A 17,228-nucleotide genomic window follows, 5' to 3' on the forward strand; every position below is an offset into this window, starting at 1 on the left:
CGAGCGATGTGTTAGATTTGTAAATAAAACATATTTTTTCTATTTTTTTTTTATAATTATAATAAGTTCTATATCATGTGCTAGAGTCTGTATATTATAATGTTAAATTTCATTTTCACAATCCAAACGGACCACTTGACTTCGAAGCGTTGATTCGCAAACCTTGGTTTATGAAGCAAGGAAGGAGACCCGGGACACCAAATTATCCCATTCCAGTATTATCTTATTCAAAATTCGCAATTTAATATTGGGGTGGAGACAAATTAATGAGTTTATGGCGAGACAACCGTATTCCACTGTATGCACTGCTGTTTCCTTCTGGTCATCAATGATTAATGGACCCACCAAATGTTGATTCCCTAAGATTAATTAGTGGTTTAATTTGTTAATATGTATACCGTTAAGGCGCGCACAGGCATTGTTTAATAAACAAACAAATAAACATTCGTGCCATGTAAATGCATCGTGTCTTCGTAATGAATATATATATATATATATATATAAAATAACACTATTTTGCCTCCTAGTTTGACAGTTTAAGGTGACAGTTTTGATTTTTTTTTTTTATTAAGTGATTAAAAAAATAATTTTAAGTGTGTTGATGTATTTTTTTTATGTTTTAAAAATGGACTCTTCTAGAGTCACCACAGGGAACTCCCGCTAGTGTACTTGAAGTGTTTTTAGTTTTTTTTCATTTTTAACATACATTTTTTTAATATTTTTAAATATTTTAAAAAAATTAAAAAAAATCCCATCACTATTAAAAAACATTTTTTAATAAAAAAATAAAAAAAAAATCCCAACGGGAGCTCCAAGCGGGAGCTCCCATCGGAAAAATTAGTATTATTCTTTAAAAATATTTAAATATGTTAAAAAAATATGAATATAAAAATAAAAAAAAATTTAAAAAACACTATCAATCACTTTGAGCAGATTACAGAGTAGCCCTACTCTTATAGCTAACCATCATTTATTTAACTGTGAAACATTTTTCTAGGAAAATGTGAAGTATTACTGCTCAAATAATAATAATATTATTATTTTTCCTCAATTTATCTCAGTAGAAAAATAAACGAGATAGATATGAACTCGAAATCAATCTCAATCATTGCATACAGGATCTTGAATCATACATATCGCAAATTCAGTGTCACACATCAAGTCAAATAACTTAAGTCCAATAACATAAAATCAAAATCAGGGAATAAATAGCCTTTTCAATCTCCTTATTATGATCTTGGCATTATGGCAAGAATTGTCTCCATGCATGCATGGAAATATTCTTCTTGCAGAGCCAATCTCACAATCTCAATTCTATAATAATATAAAGAAGATAATGATTGGTCTATAAATATATATATATATATATATATATTCAGAAAATTCAGAAAAAAGGGATATATTTATTCAACTCATTAGCACTGATACTGTCATGGCTGTACTTTACTTCCATATATGCATGCCAATGCCAGCATGCCCATCCTCGTGTGTGTGCAATCATGATGAATCATCCTCTTTTTCTTTTCATGCAAGAAGCCTTCGCTGTCATTTTAAGTTTTATAATCGATTGCATTCACCATGATTAAGTTGTATTTTGATATTTTAAAAAAAAAAAAAGAGGGATACTTATTAATGCTGTTGTCCCTCCACGCGAGAAAAATACATTTCATAGCTAATGATCGCTAATAATTGTGAGAATGACGGGTCCTTTTTCGTCATTTCATAGATATTAGAAACAGTATTACTTGGGTAACGCTAAAGTCACATCTCTACTCCAGAATCTGTCTTTGGAAAATAGCGGGGTCCGCTTTTATGAAAAGGCGTGGGCCCATGACCTAACGTGCGCCAGGGGATACGGGACCACCGTCAGTCGACTCTCCAAGAAATATAACCGTTGAGCTGATCGAAATTAAAAGCTTACCTGCCCCCCTTCCCGAATTCTCCAACGGTTAGAAGAAGGCTCTGGAAACATCATGCCGTTTTTGCGCTAGGGGACACTTGGCATGATGTGGGCGCCGGACGTGGACAAATATAAAACACGCTTTACACTTCAATAACACGTTTCAAATATTTTGCACAAAATCGGAGGGTTTCTCTTAATTAAAATAAAAGTTTTGTATATCACTTAAAAAATATATTATTTTATTATTTTATTTTCATATTTTATATTTCATATTTCATAAAACATAAAAGTAAAAAAATAAATTTACATATTTTTATGTGATGCACAAAAATATGAGACTTATGTATATAATTTTTCTTAAAATAAACTAATAAAACCAATATTTTTGTTTCTCTGATTATGTCTCTATTCAATTTTAGAAATGAATTGAAATAATTTTAGATGAGTTAAATAAAATATTATTTTTAATATTATTATTATTTTGAGATTTTAAAAAAAATTATTTATTATATTTTATGTAAAAATTTGATAAAATTATAATGATGAGATGAGATTAAATGAATTGAGTTGATGTAAGTTTTGAATTCAAACTGACCTTTATATATATATATATATATATATATAACCTATTTGAGGCATTTGTTAATTAGAGATGCCATGTATTAATGAGTTATTATATTAATGAGTAATATTATATATAGTTATAAAATGCGTAAGTACTGTATAATTATTTAAAAAAAAATTTTGAGTCAATTATTAAAAAATTAGTTTTTTTATGTATATGTATTTACTCACTTTTTTTGAAAATATTGCACAATACCTACATATTCTACGATTATAAATATCATTTCTCTATATTATAAATATGTGTAAACAATCTAAAGTAAAAATTAATTTATAAAATCTAAAACTTAAAATTTTTCTTTTATATTAAATTATATCACGTAAGATTCATAACTATGTTATCCATATCTTGTCTAACAATAGAGACAGCCGTTAGATCCACTAGAATTAGTGGTGATTTGAGAAGTTATATTAATAGTTATAAAATGTGCAAGATTCGCACTTTTTCTTAAAAAAAAGAAAATAGATAAATTTGATATTCACGTAACAAATTATTTTTTAGTAATAGATCTCTTTTTAAAAAAAATTATTGTATAAAATTGTATCTAATATTATTGTAATGATATTTGTCAGCTGGGCCACGTGGAAGCTCGTTTGGTAATTTAGCATACAGTCACACTGCTGCAAGTCCGATTAACATAGTCATAATTTATCCAAACTACCTTTCAAATAATAGGAAGTGGTCAATGGAGTCAAGGTCTCAAGCCACACTTCTCGAGCCACGCAAATGCATCATACATGCTTCTCTTTTTGTTCCCATCCGCCAACGTGGAATTTCACTGATGAACAATGATACCGAATGAAACCAAGTTGTGAGATAGAATAACAGCAAATTTATGAATCATTATCCTTTTAATAAATCGAGATTTGATTAACATTTCGTGTAATATAGGGGTTTCTCATTTTATTGATTTGTTTATTATTCTTTCTCAAATTATATATTTATAGATAAATAGATAGATAGATAAATATTTTAATTATAAATAATTTATACAAAAAATAAATTTATAAATTATTATGACTTATATAATATACTAGATTGAGAGTAATATTATATATACTTATAATTTTACTTACAATATTATTTTGTCAGTTTTGGTTTTTTTTTTAATTTAAATTTTAATGTCAGTAATTGATATGTGGATAAATAATTTTTTTGTAAATTTTTTTAAAGTACATTTAACATTTCTCAATATTAGCAACAAGTTTAAAATATACAAGTCATCCACAAGTCCTTTCGTAAAAAGGTGTATTCCACTAAAAAATAATAAATTTTATTTATATTTTTTTAAAGTGAGATCTTTTTTTTTTTTTATAAAAGAGTAAAGATAGATACACTAATAGATTATTTTAAAAAGAGTGAGATTTATTATTAAAAAATTAATTTTTTTAAATGAATTTTTTTTATTCACTTTTTAAAAAATAAATACACAATATTTACGTATTATATGATTACAAATATCATTTATTTTTATAAAAAGAAATGTACGAAAGTTGTATATATGAAATTTGTATAAATAGAAATTTATTTTTTCACGTATCAATATGGTGAAAATTATCTGTATAGACTTTTAAATAAAATAATTTGATGATTGTGATTTGTGCATAAAACACGATGTCGGTTGTGTGACGCAAGTGGAACTAAACACCAAATGGATGAAAGGGAAGAACGAGGGAACATCATTCTCCATGTTCATTATCTACATCGAACCATTTCAAGCAGGCTCGAAAAATAAAGCCGTTGGTGGCTAAGGACAATACCAGAAACAACCCAGAGACATCCAGGACTTTGACGATGATTCTACCAGATAAGATCGAAAAAAGAAATTTCGGTATTTTTATTATCCCGTCACTATTTTGTTTTATTTAAGTATGGAGGGTTTTAATAATTGTACAAACGTGCACCTACGAAAAATTTTAATTCCACGTCAGATGCAAAAAACTTAAGCCTTTCGTTTGGTTATATAATCAGATAAAATAAAATGAGACACAAGTTAAAAAATTTTATTTAAATATAAATTTTTAATATTATTTTTATTTAAAAATTTAAAAAATTAAATTATTTATTATATTAAATATAAAAATTTTAAAAAATTAAAATAATTAGATAAAATAAATGAGATCATTTATATAATCAAACGAATTCAAAAGTCATAAATTTAAATGAAAAATAGTTTAATTACAAAATGATTATATAAAAATAAATTTATAAATTGATATAACTTGATGTGGTACGTCAGATTGTAGAATTATTTTTATTATAAAATAGGTCTAATAAATTTTATAAAACTACATCAATTTATGATTTATTTTATATAATTTTTTGTGTACGTAGCCGCTCTCAAATTTAATTATGTGCACCAAACTCAGGCAAACGAAAAAAGTCCTTCGTGTGTGAAACATAAAAAACTTTGGTCATGTTCAAACTCAAATAAAAAATCTTTATGAGATTCTTTCTTCAATCTAGGGTCAAGAACAAATACCCTCCTCAATCTCCTTGGAATCGGACTTGCAGGCAAATCTACCTGAACTCCTCCTTAGGGAATAATCTTTATGGGGCCAAAAATCTAGAGTGACTTGGCTCACTACTACGGATTTAAACACTAAATTTTTTCATGCCTCTACGTTGATCAAACGTAGAAGCAATAATATTGATTGTCTCAAAATTGGAAGAAACCACTGGTCTTCTGATCCATCCATTATCTCTGTAACATCCTGAAACACTTTCAAAATACTTTCACCTCTTCCAACCCTATTCCATCTGTAGATTTGGATCATCTTTTTTCGAGAAAAGTTAATAATGCTGAAAATGGTTTCTTTTGCTGAATTCCTTCTGACGAGGAAATTTCTCTAGTTGTCAAAACTCTTCCCTCCTCAAAAGTACTAGGACCCGATGGGTTTACTGGCCTTTTCTATAAAAAAAAAAAAAATTATGGGAAATCATCAAACTTGATATTCTGGTTGCTATTAAAAGCTTTTTCATTCATGGTAAACTCCTAAAAGAGCTCAACCATACCAAATTGGTTTTAATCCCCAAGGTGGAAAACTCAAATGATATCAATTAATTTAGACCTATTAGCTTCTCAAATGTTTGCTATAATATTATAGCTAAAATTATTGTTAATAGGCTTAAAGCTATCTTGCCAAATATCATTTCTTCATATCAATCTGCTTTCTTGCCAAGTAGACTCATTCAGGAAAACACGATTTTGACCCAAGAGATTTTCCATCTTATGAAAAAAAAAAGAAGCAAAACTTGCACTCTAGCTATTAAAATTGATATGGCCAAAACTTTTGACTCTATGGAATGATCATTCATCCTAGATGTCCTTCATCATACTGGTTTTAATCATAAATGGATTCATTGAATTAAAGAATGCATTTCAACCGTCTGCTACTCAATCATTATCAATGGATCCCCACATGGTTTCTTCCAACTCTTGAGAGGATTAAGACAGGAAGATCCTTTATCTCCCTTTATTTTCATTATTAGCACTGAAGTGTTAACTAGACTCATTATTCATAAAGAAAATCTTGGTTGTCTTTGGGGCATAAAACTATCAAGAGAGGGCCCCTTCATCTCCCATTTACTCTTTGCTGATGATTTATTCTTATTCGGAAGGACCAATTCTCAAACTACCCAAGTTTTTGCAGAATGTCCAGACACTTATAACTCTTGGTCTGAGCAAAATATTAACCACATAAAATCCTCTTCACTTCAGTGCAAATATCAATCCAGACTCCATCAATGCAATAACAAATTTCTTTGATTTCAGAATTTATCCTCCAAAGTCTAAATATTTGGGACTGCCCCTCACAAATGGTGTTGAGAAAAAAAAAATCCTATCAGACTTCATTGAAAAAATTCAAGTCAAACTTCAAGATTGGAAGACAAAAATTTATATCGTAAGCATAAAAAAATGTCCAGATCATATCGGTGGCTAGTTCTTTGCCCTCATATGCCATGTCCATCATTCTCTTCCCTAAAGAAAAGGCAAAAAAAATTGACTCATTGTTAAGAAGGTTCTAGTGGAGGTATGAAGACAATAATAAAAAAAAAGAAGTTTATCCCAAAATCTTGGAATTCCATATGCTTGCCAAAATCCATGGGAGGTATTGGTTTGAAACAGATTTCCATTTTCAATTCTGCCCTCATTTCTAAACTAGTTTGGGCTTTCATCAATGGTTATACCAGCCTATGGAAAGAAGCTCTTTCTAAGAAATATCTGAGATCAAATTCTTTCATAGAAGTATCTTCCAAGTCTACGGACTCCAGATTTTGGAAAAGCCTATTAAAACAAAGAGACTTCCTAAGGTCTAGTATCTGTTTTCAGATTAATAATTGAGTCAACACAAGACTATGGACTGATCCTTGGATTCCCACTCTACCTACCAGTATACCTTTGCCACATCCTATTAATACCATTGTAGACCACTCCATGACTGTTTCTGAGCTCATCTTAGAAGAGCCAAGGCGTTGGAACACTTTTATATTGGATACCCTCTTCTCTGAAAATACCTCTAGAAAGATCCAAAAAATTCCCTTAGCCAATCATAAATTCCAACACATTCCTGATAAGACCAAATGGCTTCATCATGCTTTTGAAAAAATTTCTGTAAAATCAACCTATGCAGCCTTGGTTTATGAGAATGGTATATCTTATACTAGTAATCCGTCCATCAATTGGAAGATCCTTTGGAAGATGAAGTTGCAGGATATATTAAAAATGCTTATTTGAAAAATTAGTCATAATATCCTTCCTACAAAAACCATGATCAACAAAGCCATTCCCCTTGATGACGACCAAATCCGATGCCCCTTATGCAAAATGGAACCTAAAGATCTGCCTCATCTCTTCCTAAATTGCATATTTTCTAGAGTGATATGGAGACATTCCAAGTGGCCGATTGATACCTCCCGCTTTACAAGCCAACCGATCTCTAATTGGATTAACAATATTATTAATCCATCATCCAACCTGAAAAATATCTGAAGAAGAGCAACATGATTTCCAAATTTTTGCTACCATTACAATGGACAACCTTTGATTCACTAGAAATAAGTTTGAACATGATCATGCAGCACCCTCAATTTCTATGTATGTAGAATCAATGTTTAGACTTTCCAAACAGCATATAAGAGCATGGGCAGGGCAAGAAAACCAAATTGAAGAAAATGAAGAAAGATAACCTTGTGGATATCAACTCATAACATTTGATGTTGCTACTAGAAAAGAGGGATATATTCTTGCATCACTTTGTTGAGGAGTCAATGGGGAATTATTATTTGCAAAAACTGACCTCATCAGCAAAATAAGCTCAAATGTAGGATAATCATTTGCAGCCTTAATGGCCATAAAAGAAGCAAAAAAGCTGAAGCTAGAAAAAATAATCCTGGAAGGTGCTTCAAAAGGCACTATCCAAGCAATCTCAAATACCTATCCAATTCAAGAATGGATCATGAGCCCAATCATCAATGATATCAGACACCAATTTGATTCATTCAAGGAATGGAAGGTCAGGAAAATGCATTGATCTAAAAATTGATGCGCGCATAACTTAGCACAGTGGGCAGTGGCAATGCAAGCCTTTGGTAATATCCCTCTAATCCAAATTTTTCCATCACTGCTGCATTTCTACAGTGGGAAGGATCCTCCCAACCATGATGTATTTTATTAATCTCCGGTTTCCAGGACTTATTGTATGTAATTTCTATTAATATCATGCAACTTGTTTAAAAAAAAAAAAATTTATGTGCACCAAACATTAAATAAATTGAAAGAATGTTTCGGGGGTTATTTTGGTAACATCGGTTGTCCAGGGTTGTCAGGGAAGACCCTCTGTAATATGGTATACGGGAGTGTCGTTGCTCCCTTTCCTTTTTTTTTTTTTTTTTAAATTACAAATAATATCCTTTACAAAAGAGGAATGCTACACAACCTTCCATCCTCTACATATCATATTTTTTAGAAATTTTAAAATTTTAAAAAAAGTTTATTCTTTTTAAACTAATTCAATTTTTTTTATTTTTTATTTATATATTAAATATTTGATAAAAGAAAAAAATAATAAAAATTAAAAAAATATATTGTATAAAAATTATATAAATAATAAGAGGTTATGCAGATTTTTTTATTTACAAAATACAATAATGGCGAGTAGGACACATAGGCTACCCATGGATAATTAAAGAACAGTGCTTGTGGACTGTCCAGTGGTTACCGTTGGGTGAGTTTATTTTTATTTTATTTTTAATAATTTTTAATATATTTAATTATTAAAAAAATAAAAAATACATAATTTTATTAATAGTCGTTTTCTTAATTATTAAATAAAACAATAAAAATAATTAAACGATAATGATAACTTTAAAGCACTCTACTGACGTCTTTTTATTATTAAATTGAAGTAATGGACGTGCTTAATTGAGGCTCATCATGCGCCATTATGGAACATATTCCACAGCTTCCAACATTATAAAGAGTCGGCTACTCTCATTTTGACCTATAGTTATTATGTAAACTTTTTTATTTATTCATATTTTATAGTATATTGAAATATTTAAAAAAAAATTAATATAATTAAAATTATTTTTTTAATCACTAAATAAAAAATAAAAAATAAAATTTTTTTTAAGCGATCAACTTGAACCAATTAAAAGGTAAAGTAACTTTTTCTTTAAATAAAATAAAAGGATCCTGAAAAATTAACATAAAACAATATAAGATTGCAGTCTTTTTTACCAAATTCTTGTCAGGTGTATTAAATGATATTTAAAAACAAAAAATTTATACGACCTCATACTATTTATATAACTTTTACACATTATATTTTTTTTAATTTTTATTATTTTTTTCTTTTATCAAATATTTAAATGAATAGAAAAATTGAATTAATTTAAAAAAATAAATTTTAAAAAAAATATATAAATATTAAAAAATTTTAAAATTTTAAAAAAATATAATATGTGGAGAATAAGAAGTTGTGTAATATTACTCTTTACAAAAATATCAGTAATTATTCGAGAAATCAGACAAGGGTAACTGCTAACTGTCTCAAAAAAAAAAAAAAAAAGTGTTCTAAAAAAATTAATCCGAAGTCTTTTTTATTTTTTCTTGTTTTTAATTTTAAAGTTGCCATTGCGAGTTCCAAAAAAATAAAAAGGGATTTGGCTAAAAAGGAAGTCGGACAGGCAGACACACACGCACAGGAAAAAGACAAGAGATAACCGTTGTATGCTTGGGTTGGCTTGGCTTGGCTTTAGTTGCATGACAGGCTGACGCCTGAGCTGGTGAGCCCCACAAACCCCCCCAAATCCACCCCAAATATGATTTTCCTTTCATGATTAGCCCCTCACATGGTCTCGCTGTACACCCTGGTCCCACCCCACCTCGCTCTCTCTCTCTCTAAACCCTAACCCTAGCTAGTACCCTCTGGACTCTGGAGGAGTCTGGACCCTCTCTCTCCAAGAGTCCTAAGGCTTTCTTATTTCCCAACAAGTTCTAGCATATTTTATTCAAAAAATGCCCTTTCCTTAACCAGATGCACCATTTCCCTACCCTCCTCTCCGCTCTTTAAAAGACTTGTCTCCCTCGCTCTCTCCACTCACAAAGAAAGTTTAGAGAAAGAGAGACACAGAGAGTTGGGAAAACAGAGAGACCTCGTCTGCATTACAGATCGAGCAGGGAAAATACTAATTGTAACTTAGGTGTGAAAGATGTCGAAGGAAGTGAGCGAAGAGGGGCATGGCCACCACCATGGCAAAGACTACGTCGACCCTCCACCCGCACCTCTCATCGACATGGCAGAGCTCAAGCTCTGGTCTTTCTACCGAGCCCTCATCGCCGAGTTCATCGCAACCCTCCTCTTCCTCTACATCACCGTAGCCACCGTCATCGGCTACAAGAAGTCCGCGGATCCCTGTAACAGCGTCGGCCTTCTCGGTGTAGCTTGGGCTTTTGGAGGCATGATCTTCGTCCTTGTCTACTGCACCGCCGGTATCTCTGGTAAAACCTCCATCGCTAACCTTGAATTAATTATCACCCAAATAGTTTCATGATTCGTCGCCACCCTTCGGGTTTTCTTCATTTTCGAAATATATTTTTGATGTTCGGTGGGATTTCTTGGCATATTATATGCAGGTGGTCATATCAACCCGGCTGTGACGTTCGGACTGTTCTTGGCCAGGAAGGTGTCGCTGATACGGGCTGTGGCGTACATGGTGGCACAGTGCTTGGGAGCCATTTGTGGTGTTGGTTTGGTTAAGGCTTTCATGAAGCACGACTACAACGCGCAGGGTGGCGGAGCCAACTCAGTGGCTCATGGGTACAGCAAGGGTACAGCTTTGGGTGCTGAGATCATCGGTACCTTTGTGCTGGTCTACACTGTTTTCTCTGCCACTGACCCGAAGAGGAGCGCACGTGACTCACACGTCCCTGTATGTAGCCCTTCGTCTTTACCTTAGTTCCGTGCACTTTTAGAACTCAGAACATTGTATGCAGGTATAGTATAAAAATTTGTTTGTTTTTTGGCATATGGGTCTGATTTTTTTATATGGTTTTTGTATGTGCAGGTGTTGGCTCCACTCCCTATTGGGTTTGCCGTGTTCATAGTGCACTTGGCCACCATCCCCATCACTGGTACTGGTATTAACCCAGCTAGGAGCTTTGGTGCTGCTGTTATCTACGACAATGATAAAATCTGGGATGAACATGTATGAACTTTTCATGAATTGGCTCTACTGCATATATACATATATATTCCAATTTTTTCTTTAATTTTAGTTTGTTATTTGGAGTTTTAACTGTTAAGGCTATGTAATGATTTGGGCATGCAGTGGATCTTCTGGGTTGGTCCATTTGTGGGAGCACTGGCCGCAGCAGCATACCACCAGTACATCCTGAGGGCAGCGGCTATCAAAGCTTTGGGATCCTTCCGCAGCAACCCCTCCAACTAAAAAGAGATGAAAAGCCAAATCCCCATTGAAACGAAACGTTTAATTTTTTGTCTCATTTTCTCTCGCCCCCTACTTGTTTTGTTTTTGTGTGTATTCGAGGATGTTAATGAGGGTGTGTGACCTTTCTCTTGTTCTTTTTTTTTTATTTATTTATAACTTGAATCTTTTGTACGTTGTTTAGCATTATTAATGGATGTGTATTATATTTGTTCATGGGTACTGCTGCTGCTTTTATAGTCCGTGTACCACTCTCTCTCTCATCTTAATTATTGCTTGTGATTATCGTAAATCAATTTATACGCTTAGTAAGGAAAAAGTTTCTCCAATAAAAGTGTTAGAAACAAGTAGCCCAAATCATTGTTACCGTTTTAGTGAATGATAAAAAACAGTACTGTAACTCATGACTAGTACTCCAATTTCGTTGAAACTGGTCAGGAAATGGGGAGGAAGGGTGAGCTGGTGGTAATACTGAATTTTGATAAACCAAGCCTAGCTTACATGAAGAATTGAAAGGATTCTTGGACCCAATCCATTATCCAACGGATTCATGAACTTCGATGGGTCCAGATTCCCCTAGTCATGATGTGCCACGTGTGTACTTACAAGGGCACCTGGAAAGGATCAAAGATGCTTTCATGGGTTCGGTACCTTGCTTTTTCAATCTCAAAGGGACCCTTGAGTCCTTGACAATCTGGCATGACAAGGATTGTCGGCTTTTGGACACCAGTTCACCCAGTGGGTGTACACGTGTCATGGCTCCAATAGGACCATCATGTCATGGCATCACATGGTCACATGGGGGGGGGTGGTGGATAAGGAAAGTAGGTCCCAATTTCAGCATCCGTCCAAAAACTGTAACAAAAGCTATAAAATAAAAAGGAGAAGAGTTAAAAAGAAAAAAAAATTACTTTTTGATGTATTTTATAATTTAGCACATAGATGGGGAAAATCATGGATTTCATCTTTTTACATTACATGGGGTCATTTATTTGATTGAACCAGAGAGAGGAGTAGTGGTCCTCGAAAGGGTCAAAAAACAGGCTCACAGTGGTCCCGTGCCTTTATCCAATGTGTTTCAGAATCGCTTACCCGGGTTCGTTCTTCTTCGGCCACTTCAATATTTTACCATCAAGCTTTTCTCTGGAGCCCCTTGGGTGGTACTAGTTTGTCTCTACCAGACACTGAAGGCTATCATTCAACCTTTGAAGTGTGCGTTTCGAACTCAAATTTCAATTTTTTCATCTAGAGAATCGAGTCATACGACACCAGACTCTTGACGGCTACCATTCAACCTGAACAACTTGCTTTTGATGTCAACTGCAAATTTGGTTCGTTTCACTGTACCTTATCTTTTAAAAGGGCCCCTCCAAGAGGAGGGGGTAGGCGAGACTTGTTTTTATTTCCGAGTTATTTTATTAAAAAAACCTTAAGCCACGCATTTCCATCTGATTATTATATAAATTATCATTTTATTTAAACATACATTTAAGACAAATCACATATTAATTTAAATCTTTCATTGGAAATGGGTTAAGTAAATACATTTTGATTTTCCAGTCGATGCATCTGAAAATTGAATGGTAAGCAAACCAGTAGCATGTTCGTAAACTTACTCTCCTCTTTCTTTTGTTTACAACCGTTCTCTCCAGCCACGCTAAGTGCTCCAACTGCTTGAGGGACACACTTTAGGAATCCATCCATTGGGGGGGTACGATCGGCCAATTAATATTTTTTTCCTTATAATTGACCAAATCTGATGATTTTCAGAGGATATCGCAAGTGGGTTAAACAATTACTGGACCTCTCTTGCTTGTATCCTCATCAACAAATAACTTGGATAAATCTAAAACTTCATTGGAAAATTAAGCACGATGCATTTCACACCAATCGATATCATTCTCTGGCAACAGATTAGCCATACGCCTTCCATTATAAAATATAGGAGAATCAGATTTCAAACATATCATACCCCATTTGACAGAGTAGCACAACTAAACAAGAAAATTTACTCCAGGCAATTGCTTTAATCAGGTAGCGCAGTTCCGCGCTCAAGATTGTTCTTAATCTCCAGCGTGTATTTACCGAAGGCTCGTTCAATCTTCTTGTTGAAATGCTCGTTACGGTCATTGATTGAGTCGATATCCTTCTCATCGTGGAACCTCCTCCTCCTGCTAAATGATTTGCGCTTCTCTTCTCGCTCCTTGAGTTCTTTCACCATCTTATCAATCTTTTCTTCTGAGGTCTTCGGTGCCTGCAATATGAAAGAAAACCCAGAGCTTAAGGACCCTAATATAAACCAGATCCACCACAGAAGAATTGGCTTTTCTGTGATTGAATTGTACCTTCCCATATTGGAGACTTGAAGCTTCACGAAAGAAATCAGGGTCAGCTTCTTTCATTCTGTTATATTCTTCCAAGTCGACCTCAACGTTCTTTGTTCGCTTTTTGTACGCATCGTACAAAGTTTTCTGATTGAAAACTGTTATAATAGATAAGTGTTAGCTTCACTCTTAAGGTAACATCTGTGCCCTTCATTTACGAAGCTTCAAGTTCATCTTTGGTAACAACCAATTTAGGTACTTTAGAAAAGAAAAAAAGAGGAAGATTTATGACAAGTAAAAAAACAGAGGAAGATTGAGACATGATTTTGTAATCATTAGACTAAACACAAGAAAGCTATCTAAACCTCTATAGATATAGGAATAAATGAATAAAATATCTCTAAACATACCATCCCAACCATATGGAGCAGGATCCTTCTCCCATTTCTTGTATTTTGATTCTGCCGACTCTTGTGTGTCTAACATATAAGCCTTGGCCAGATCCAAACCATTTGCATCAAGAAGCTTTCCAATTTTTTTCTTCCTCTCGTCAAGCCATTTTTGCTTAGAAATGCCTCTTGACTCGGTCGGAGCTTCCATTCTTTTCTTTTCAGCTGCAATTTCTTTTTGATTGTCGCTTTTTGCCTTCATCTGCAATCACATAGCCACAAGCCATTTTAGTTTCAAAGGTCTATAATTTACAGAAGTAAAAAATATAGCACTTTTTTTTATAGGTAACAATATAGAACTATGTACCGTAGCTAACAACAAACTCACCATCTTATTTCTCAACTCCCACAATTTCTTCTTCCTTCCTGTGAGTTTTGTGACATCTCCTTCTAGGTTCTCTTCAACAGGATTCTCTTCACCACCATCAGCATGATCTTCAAAATCCTGTCTGTCATCATGTAGATCTTCGTCCAGCTCTGGAGCACCAGACCCGGACTGAACACTCCTACCACTAGCTTTCACTACTTCTGATACAAGTAAATACCATTGTTGAGCATGGAAAATAGAAAAGCATGATGGTATAACAATAGAGTATGGAAAAAACATATTATCTTGATATTGTACTCAACCTATCAGTCAAATAACACGGTGTGCATATTTGAAAGTAGCCATCGTTTTAGGCTAAGTAGGGCAGAGCCCGGAATTTTAAAAAAATAGAGAAATACTAATAAAATATAACTAACGCAACTCCCTAATCCACCTTGAATAATTATAGTTATTTAAGTTATTTAAGTACACCTTCCATAAACTATTGTACTACAGGAATTGGAGCAGCCTTGAAAGATCCTAGAGACAGAAGTGTAGCTAATTTTTCAAACTTTATTGAAAGATCCTAGAGACAGAAGTGTAGGTAATTTTTCAAACTTTAGTAGGATGCAAGATCCAAGAAAGCGTTGATCTCCATAAGGAAAACCTTAAAAACCAAACTATAACAAAGGCTGTGCTAAAAACCCCCCCAAGAAAGTCTTGCCCAGCATATTAGTGACTAAAGGAAAGTCCCGAAACAGAGAGACACGTATAATGATAACTTTCTAAATAAGTAACAAATATTATAATGTACAAGCTTATAACAATGAAAGTAACTTCAAAATAATGCAAAATGAAACCAAACATAAAGAGGAGATAGGCAACCTGATTCCTTTTGCTCCATCCAAGCCTTCGTATCAGCAATGATTTGGAAGCAATATTCACTGCATTCATGGTAGGGATTTGAGGCATTTCTGCAATCTGGGTGTACTCCTCTTTCATCAGTCATTTTTATGCTAAGCTCACCTACTACTGTATCACTTCAGTTACCTGAAAGGCACGATCGATAATGAAAACGTTGTATTTGAGCAACCAAAACCTAATAAATTCCCTACACAATAAGCAAAATAAAAGCACCAAGCCCCATTTTCAGATTTCATGTTGAAAATTGACCACGCAGTAAAGGCTTCAGTACTCAGCTTTGACTTTCTAGCCATTCTGAAAAAAGCAGTTTCAACTACAACACAATATATATATATATATATATATATATATATATATATATATCACTTCGTAGAGGTAATACCACAACAATATACGCAATGATTTTAACTAAAAGAAGGCTCTCTAAAATGACACCCATATATACAAATTGCACACAGATTCGAATAATTTCATAACCCTATGTTCGGTGCCCGAGAAAACCACGGGAAAGATATCAGAAAATTTGAGGTTGTACAAGTTCCGCCATCTAATTACCGGTCAAGCAAAAAATAATCAGCTACATACAACCAAATAGGCAAGCGAGACATTTAGCCTGGTTATCTCATTTGATTCTGCAACACAGAAGAAACAGAAAGAAAAAAACTTCGATTCTTTCCGTGGTTTCTCAGTAACCAAACAAGCATAAAAAGCCCTAGAAAACTAACTTAAATCTCAGCAAAGCAATCATTTCAATTGCACAAAGATAAAAGATACGAACCTGCGAACGAAATACCTTCGATTGCAGCGTGCGGTGTCTCGAAGTTTTGTTTGGCAAAGAATGAAATAAGATTAGGGACTGAGAAGCGCGACCCTGAGGAACGCAGATGCGATGAATTTCACGAATATAAATTTTATCTTCTTAACCACCGTCGTTTCACGAAGATCGTATTTTTTATTTGAGTAATGTTAGAGATAAGTTATCATAGTAGTGTATATTTTATACTCATTGTATGATTACTTCTAGTTAATTGTTCTCAATACTCACTTAGAAAGATATGTGATCTACATGATATCATATCATATGTGTAAAATATATACTTTTAATAATAATTTCTATCTATATATATTCTTTTTATTTATCTTGCAAGCACCACACTCGTGATAAAATTAGGATGGAAAATGATTTATACAATATTTTCTACCATATATTTTTTAACAATATGTTAGATGATGAGTAATTTTATAAAAATATATTTATCTTATAATATTATTGTAAAATATGTTATGATGATGTGTTGTGTGTATCAATACCCAATTAGAATTTAAGACTTGCAACACATCATATTCTAACATGTCATTAGGGAACAAATCGGAAAATCAATTCGACTGGATTGGATTAGTGGATTCGGTTCGATTTTTAAGCGGTTTGATGTGGTATCAGTTTTTAAGAATCGAAATCAGTCCTAAATTGGTACTAAATTGATTTAAATTGAACAAAATCGATATATATATTTATAATTTTTTATATTATATTATATATATTATAAACTACATTGCTAATTAAGATAACCTTACTATTAAAGTCTATTAATTTTATAATTTTTAATATAATATTTGATATAACATATAAATTTTAATCTTATAATATAAAATTAATATAATATGAAATTTTAATTTTAAACATAAACATTAATATTAAGTTATTATTATAAACTTACTTTATATATATCAATGATAAATACAT

At 32.8% G+C, this 17,228-nt stretch overlaps 2 protein-coding genes across 5 annotated transcripts; one reads left to right on the forward strand and one right to left on the reverse strand.

The window, feature by feature from the left end:
* The first annotated feature begins 9,882 nt into the window (after positions 1-9,882).
* Positions 9,883-11,702, forward strand: LOC108993396 (probable aquaporin PIP2-8). Its single transcript, XM_018968296.2, has 4 exons — positions 9,883-10,533; positions 10,669-10,964; positions 11,100-11,240; positions 11,364-11,702. Exons 1-4 carry the CDS (start codon positions 10,245-10,247, stop codon positions 11,481-11,483), a joined length of 846 nt encoding a protein of 281 aa, XP_018823841.1. The 5' UTR covers positions 9,883-10,244; the 3' UTR covers positions 11,484-11,702.
* Positions 11,703-13,316: 1,614 nt separating this feature from the next.
* LOC108993404 (pre-mRNA-splicing factor SYF2) lies at positions 13,317-16,410 on the reverse strand. 4 transcript variants are annotated; one of them, XM_035684805.1, is made up of 6 exons: positions 16,263-16,410; positions 15,446-15,589; positions 14,582-14,781; positions 14,215-14,455; positions 13,826-13,962; positions 13,317-13,734 (listed from the first exon to the last, which is right to left on the reverse strand). In XM_035684805.1, the coding sequence occupies exons 2-6, from the start codon at positions 15,567-15,569 to the stop codon at positions 13,507-13,509; spliced, it is 930 nt and encodes a 309-aa protein (XP_035540698.1). In that variant the 5' UTR covers positions 15,570-15,589; positions 16,263-16,410; the 3' UTR covers positions 13,317-13,506. The 4 variants fall into 4 exon arrangements, with proteins under 4 accessions (XP_035540698.1, XP_018823856.1, XP_035540697.1 ...); XM_018968311.2 differs by having other exon boundaries at positions 15,446-15,610; positions 16,278-16,409; XM_018968310.2 differs by having other exon boundaries at positions 13,334-13,734; positions 15,446-15,610; positions 16,263-16,409.
* Between the last annotated feature and the right edge of the window lie 818 nt (positions 16,411-17,228).

This window comes from Juglans regia, chromosome 13 (genome assembly GCF_001411555.2).
Source record: "Juglans regia cultivar Chandler chromosome 13, Walnut 2.0, whole genome shotgun sequence".
Lineage (NCBI taxonomy): Eukaryota > Viridiplantae > Streptophyta > Magnoliopsida > Fagales > Juglandaceae > Juglans > Juglans regia.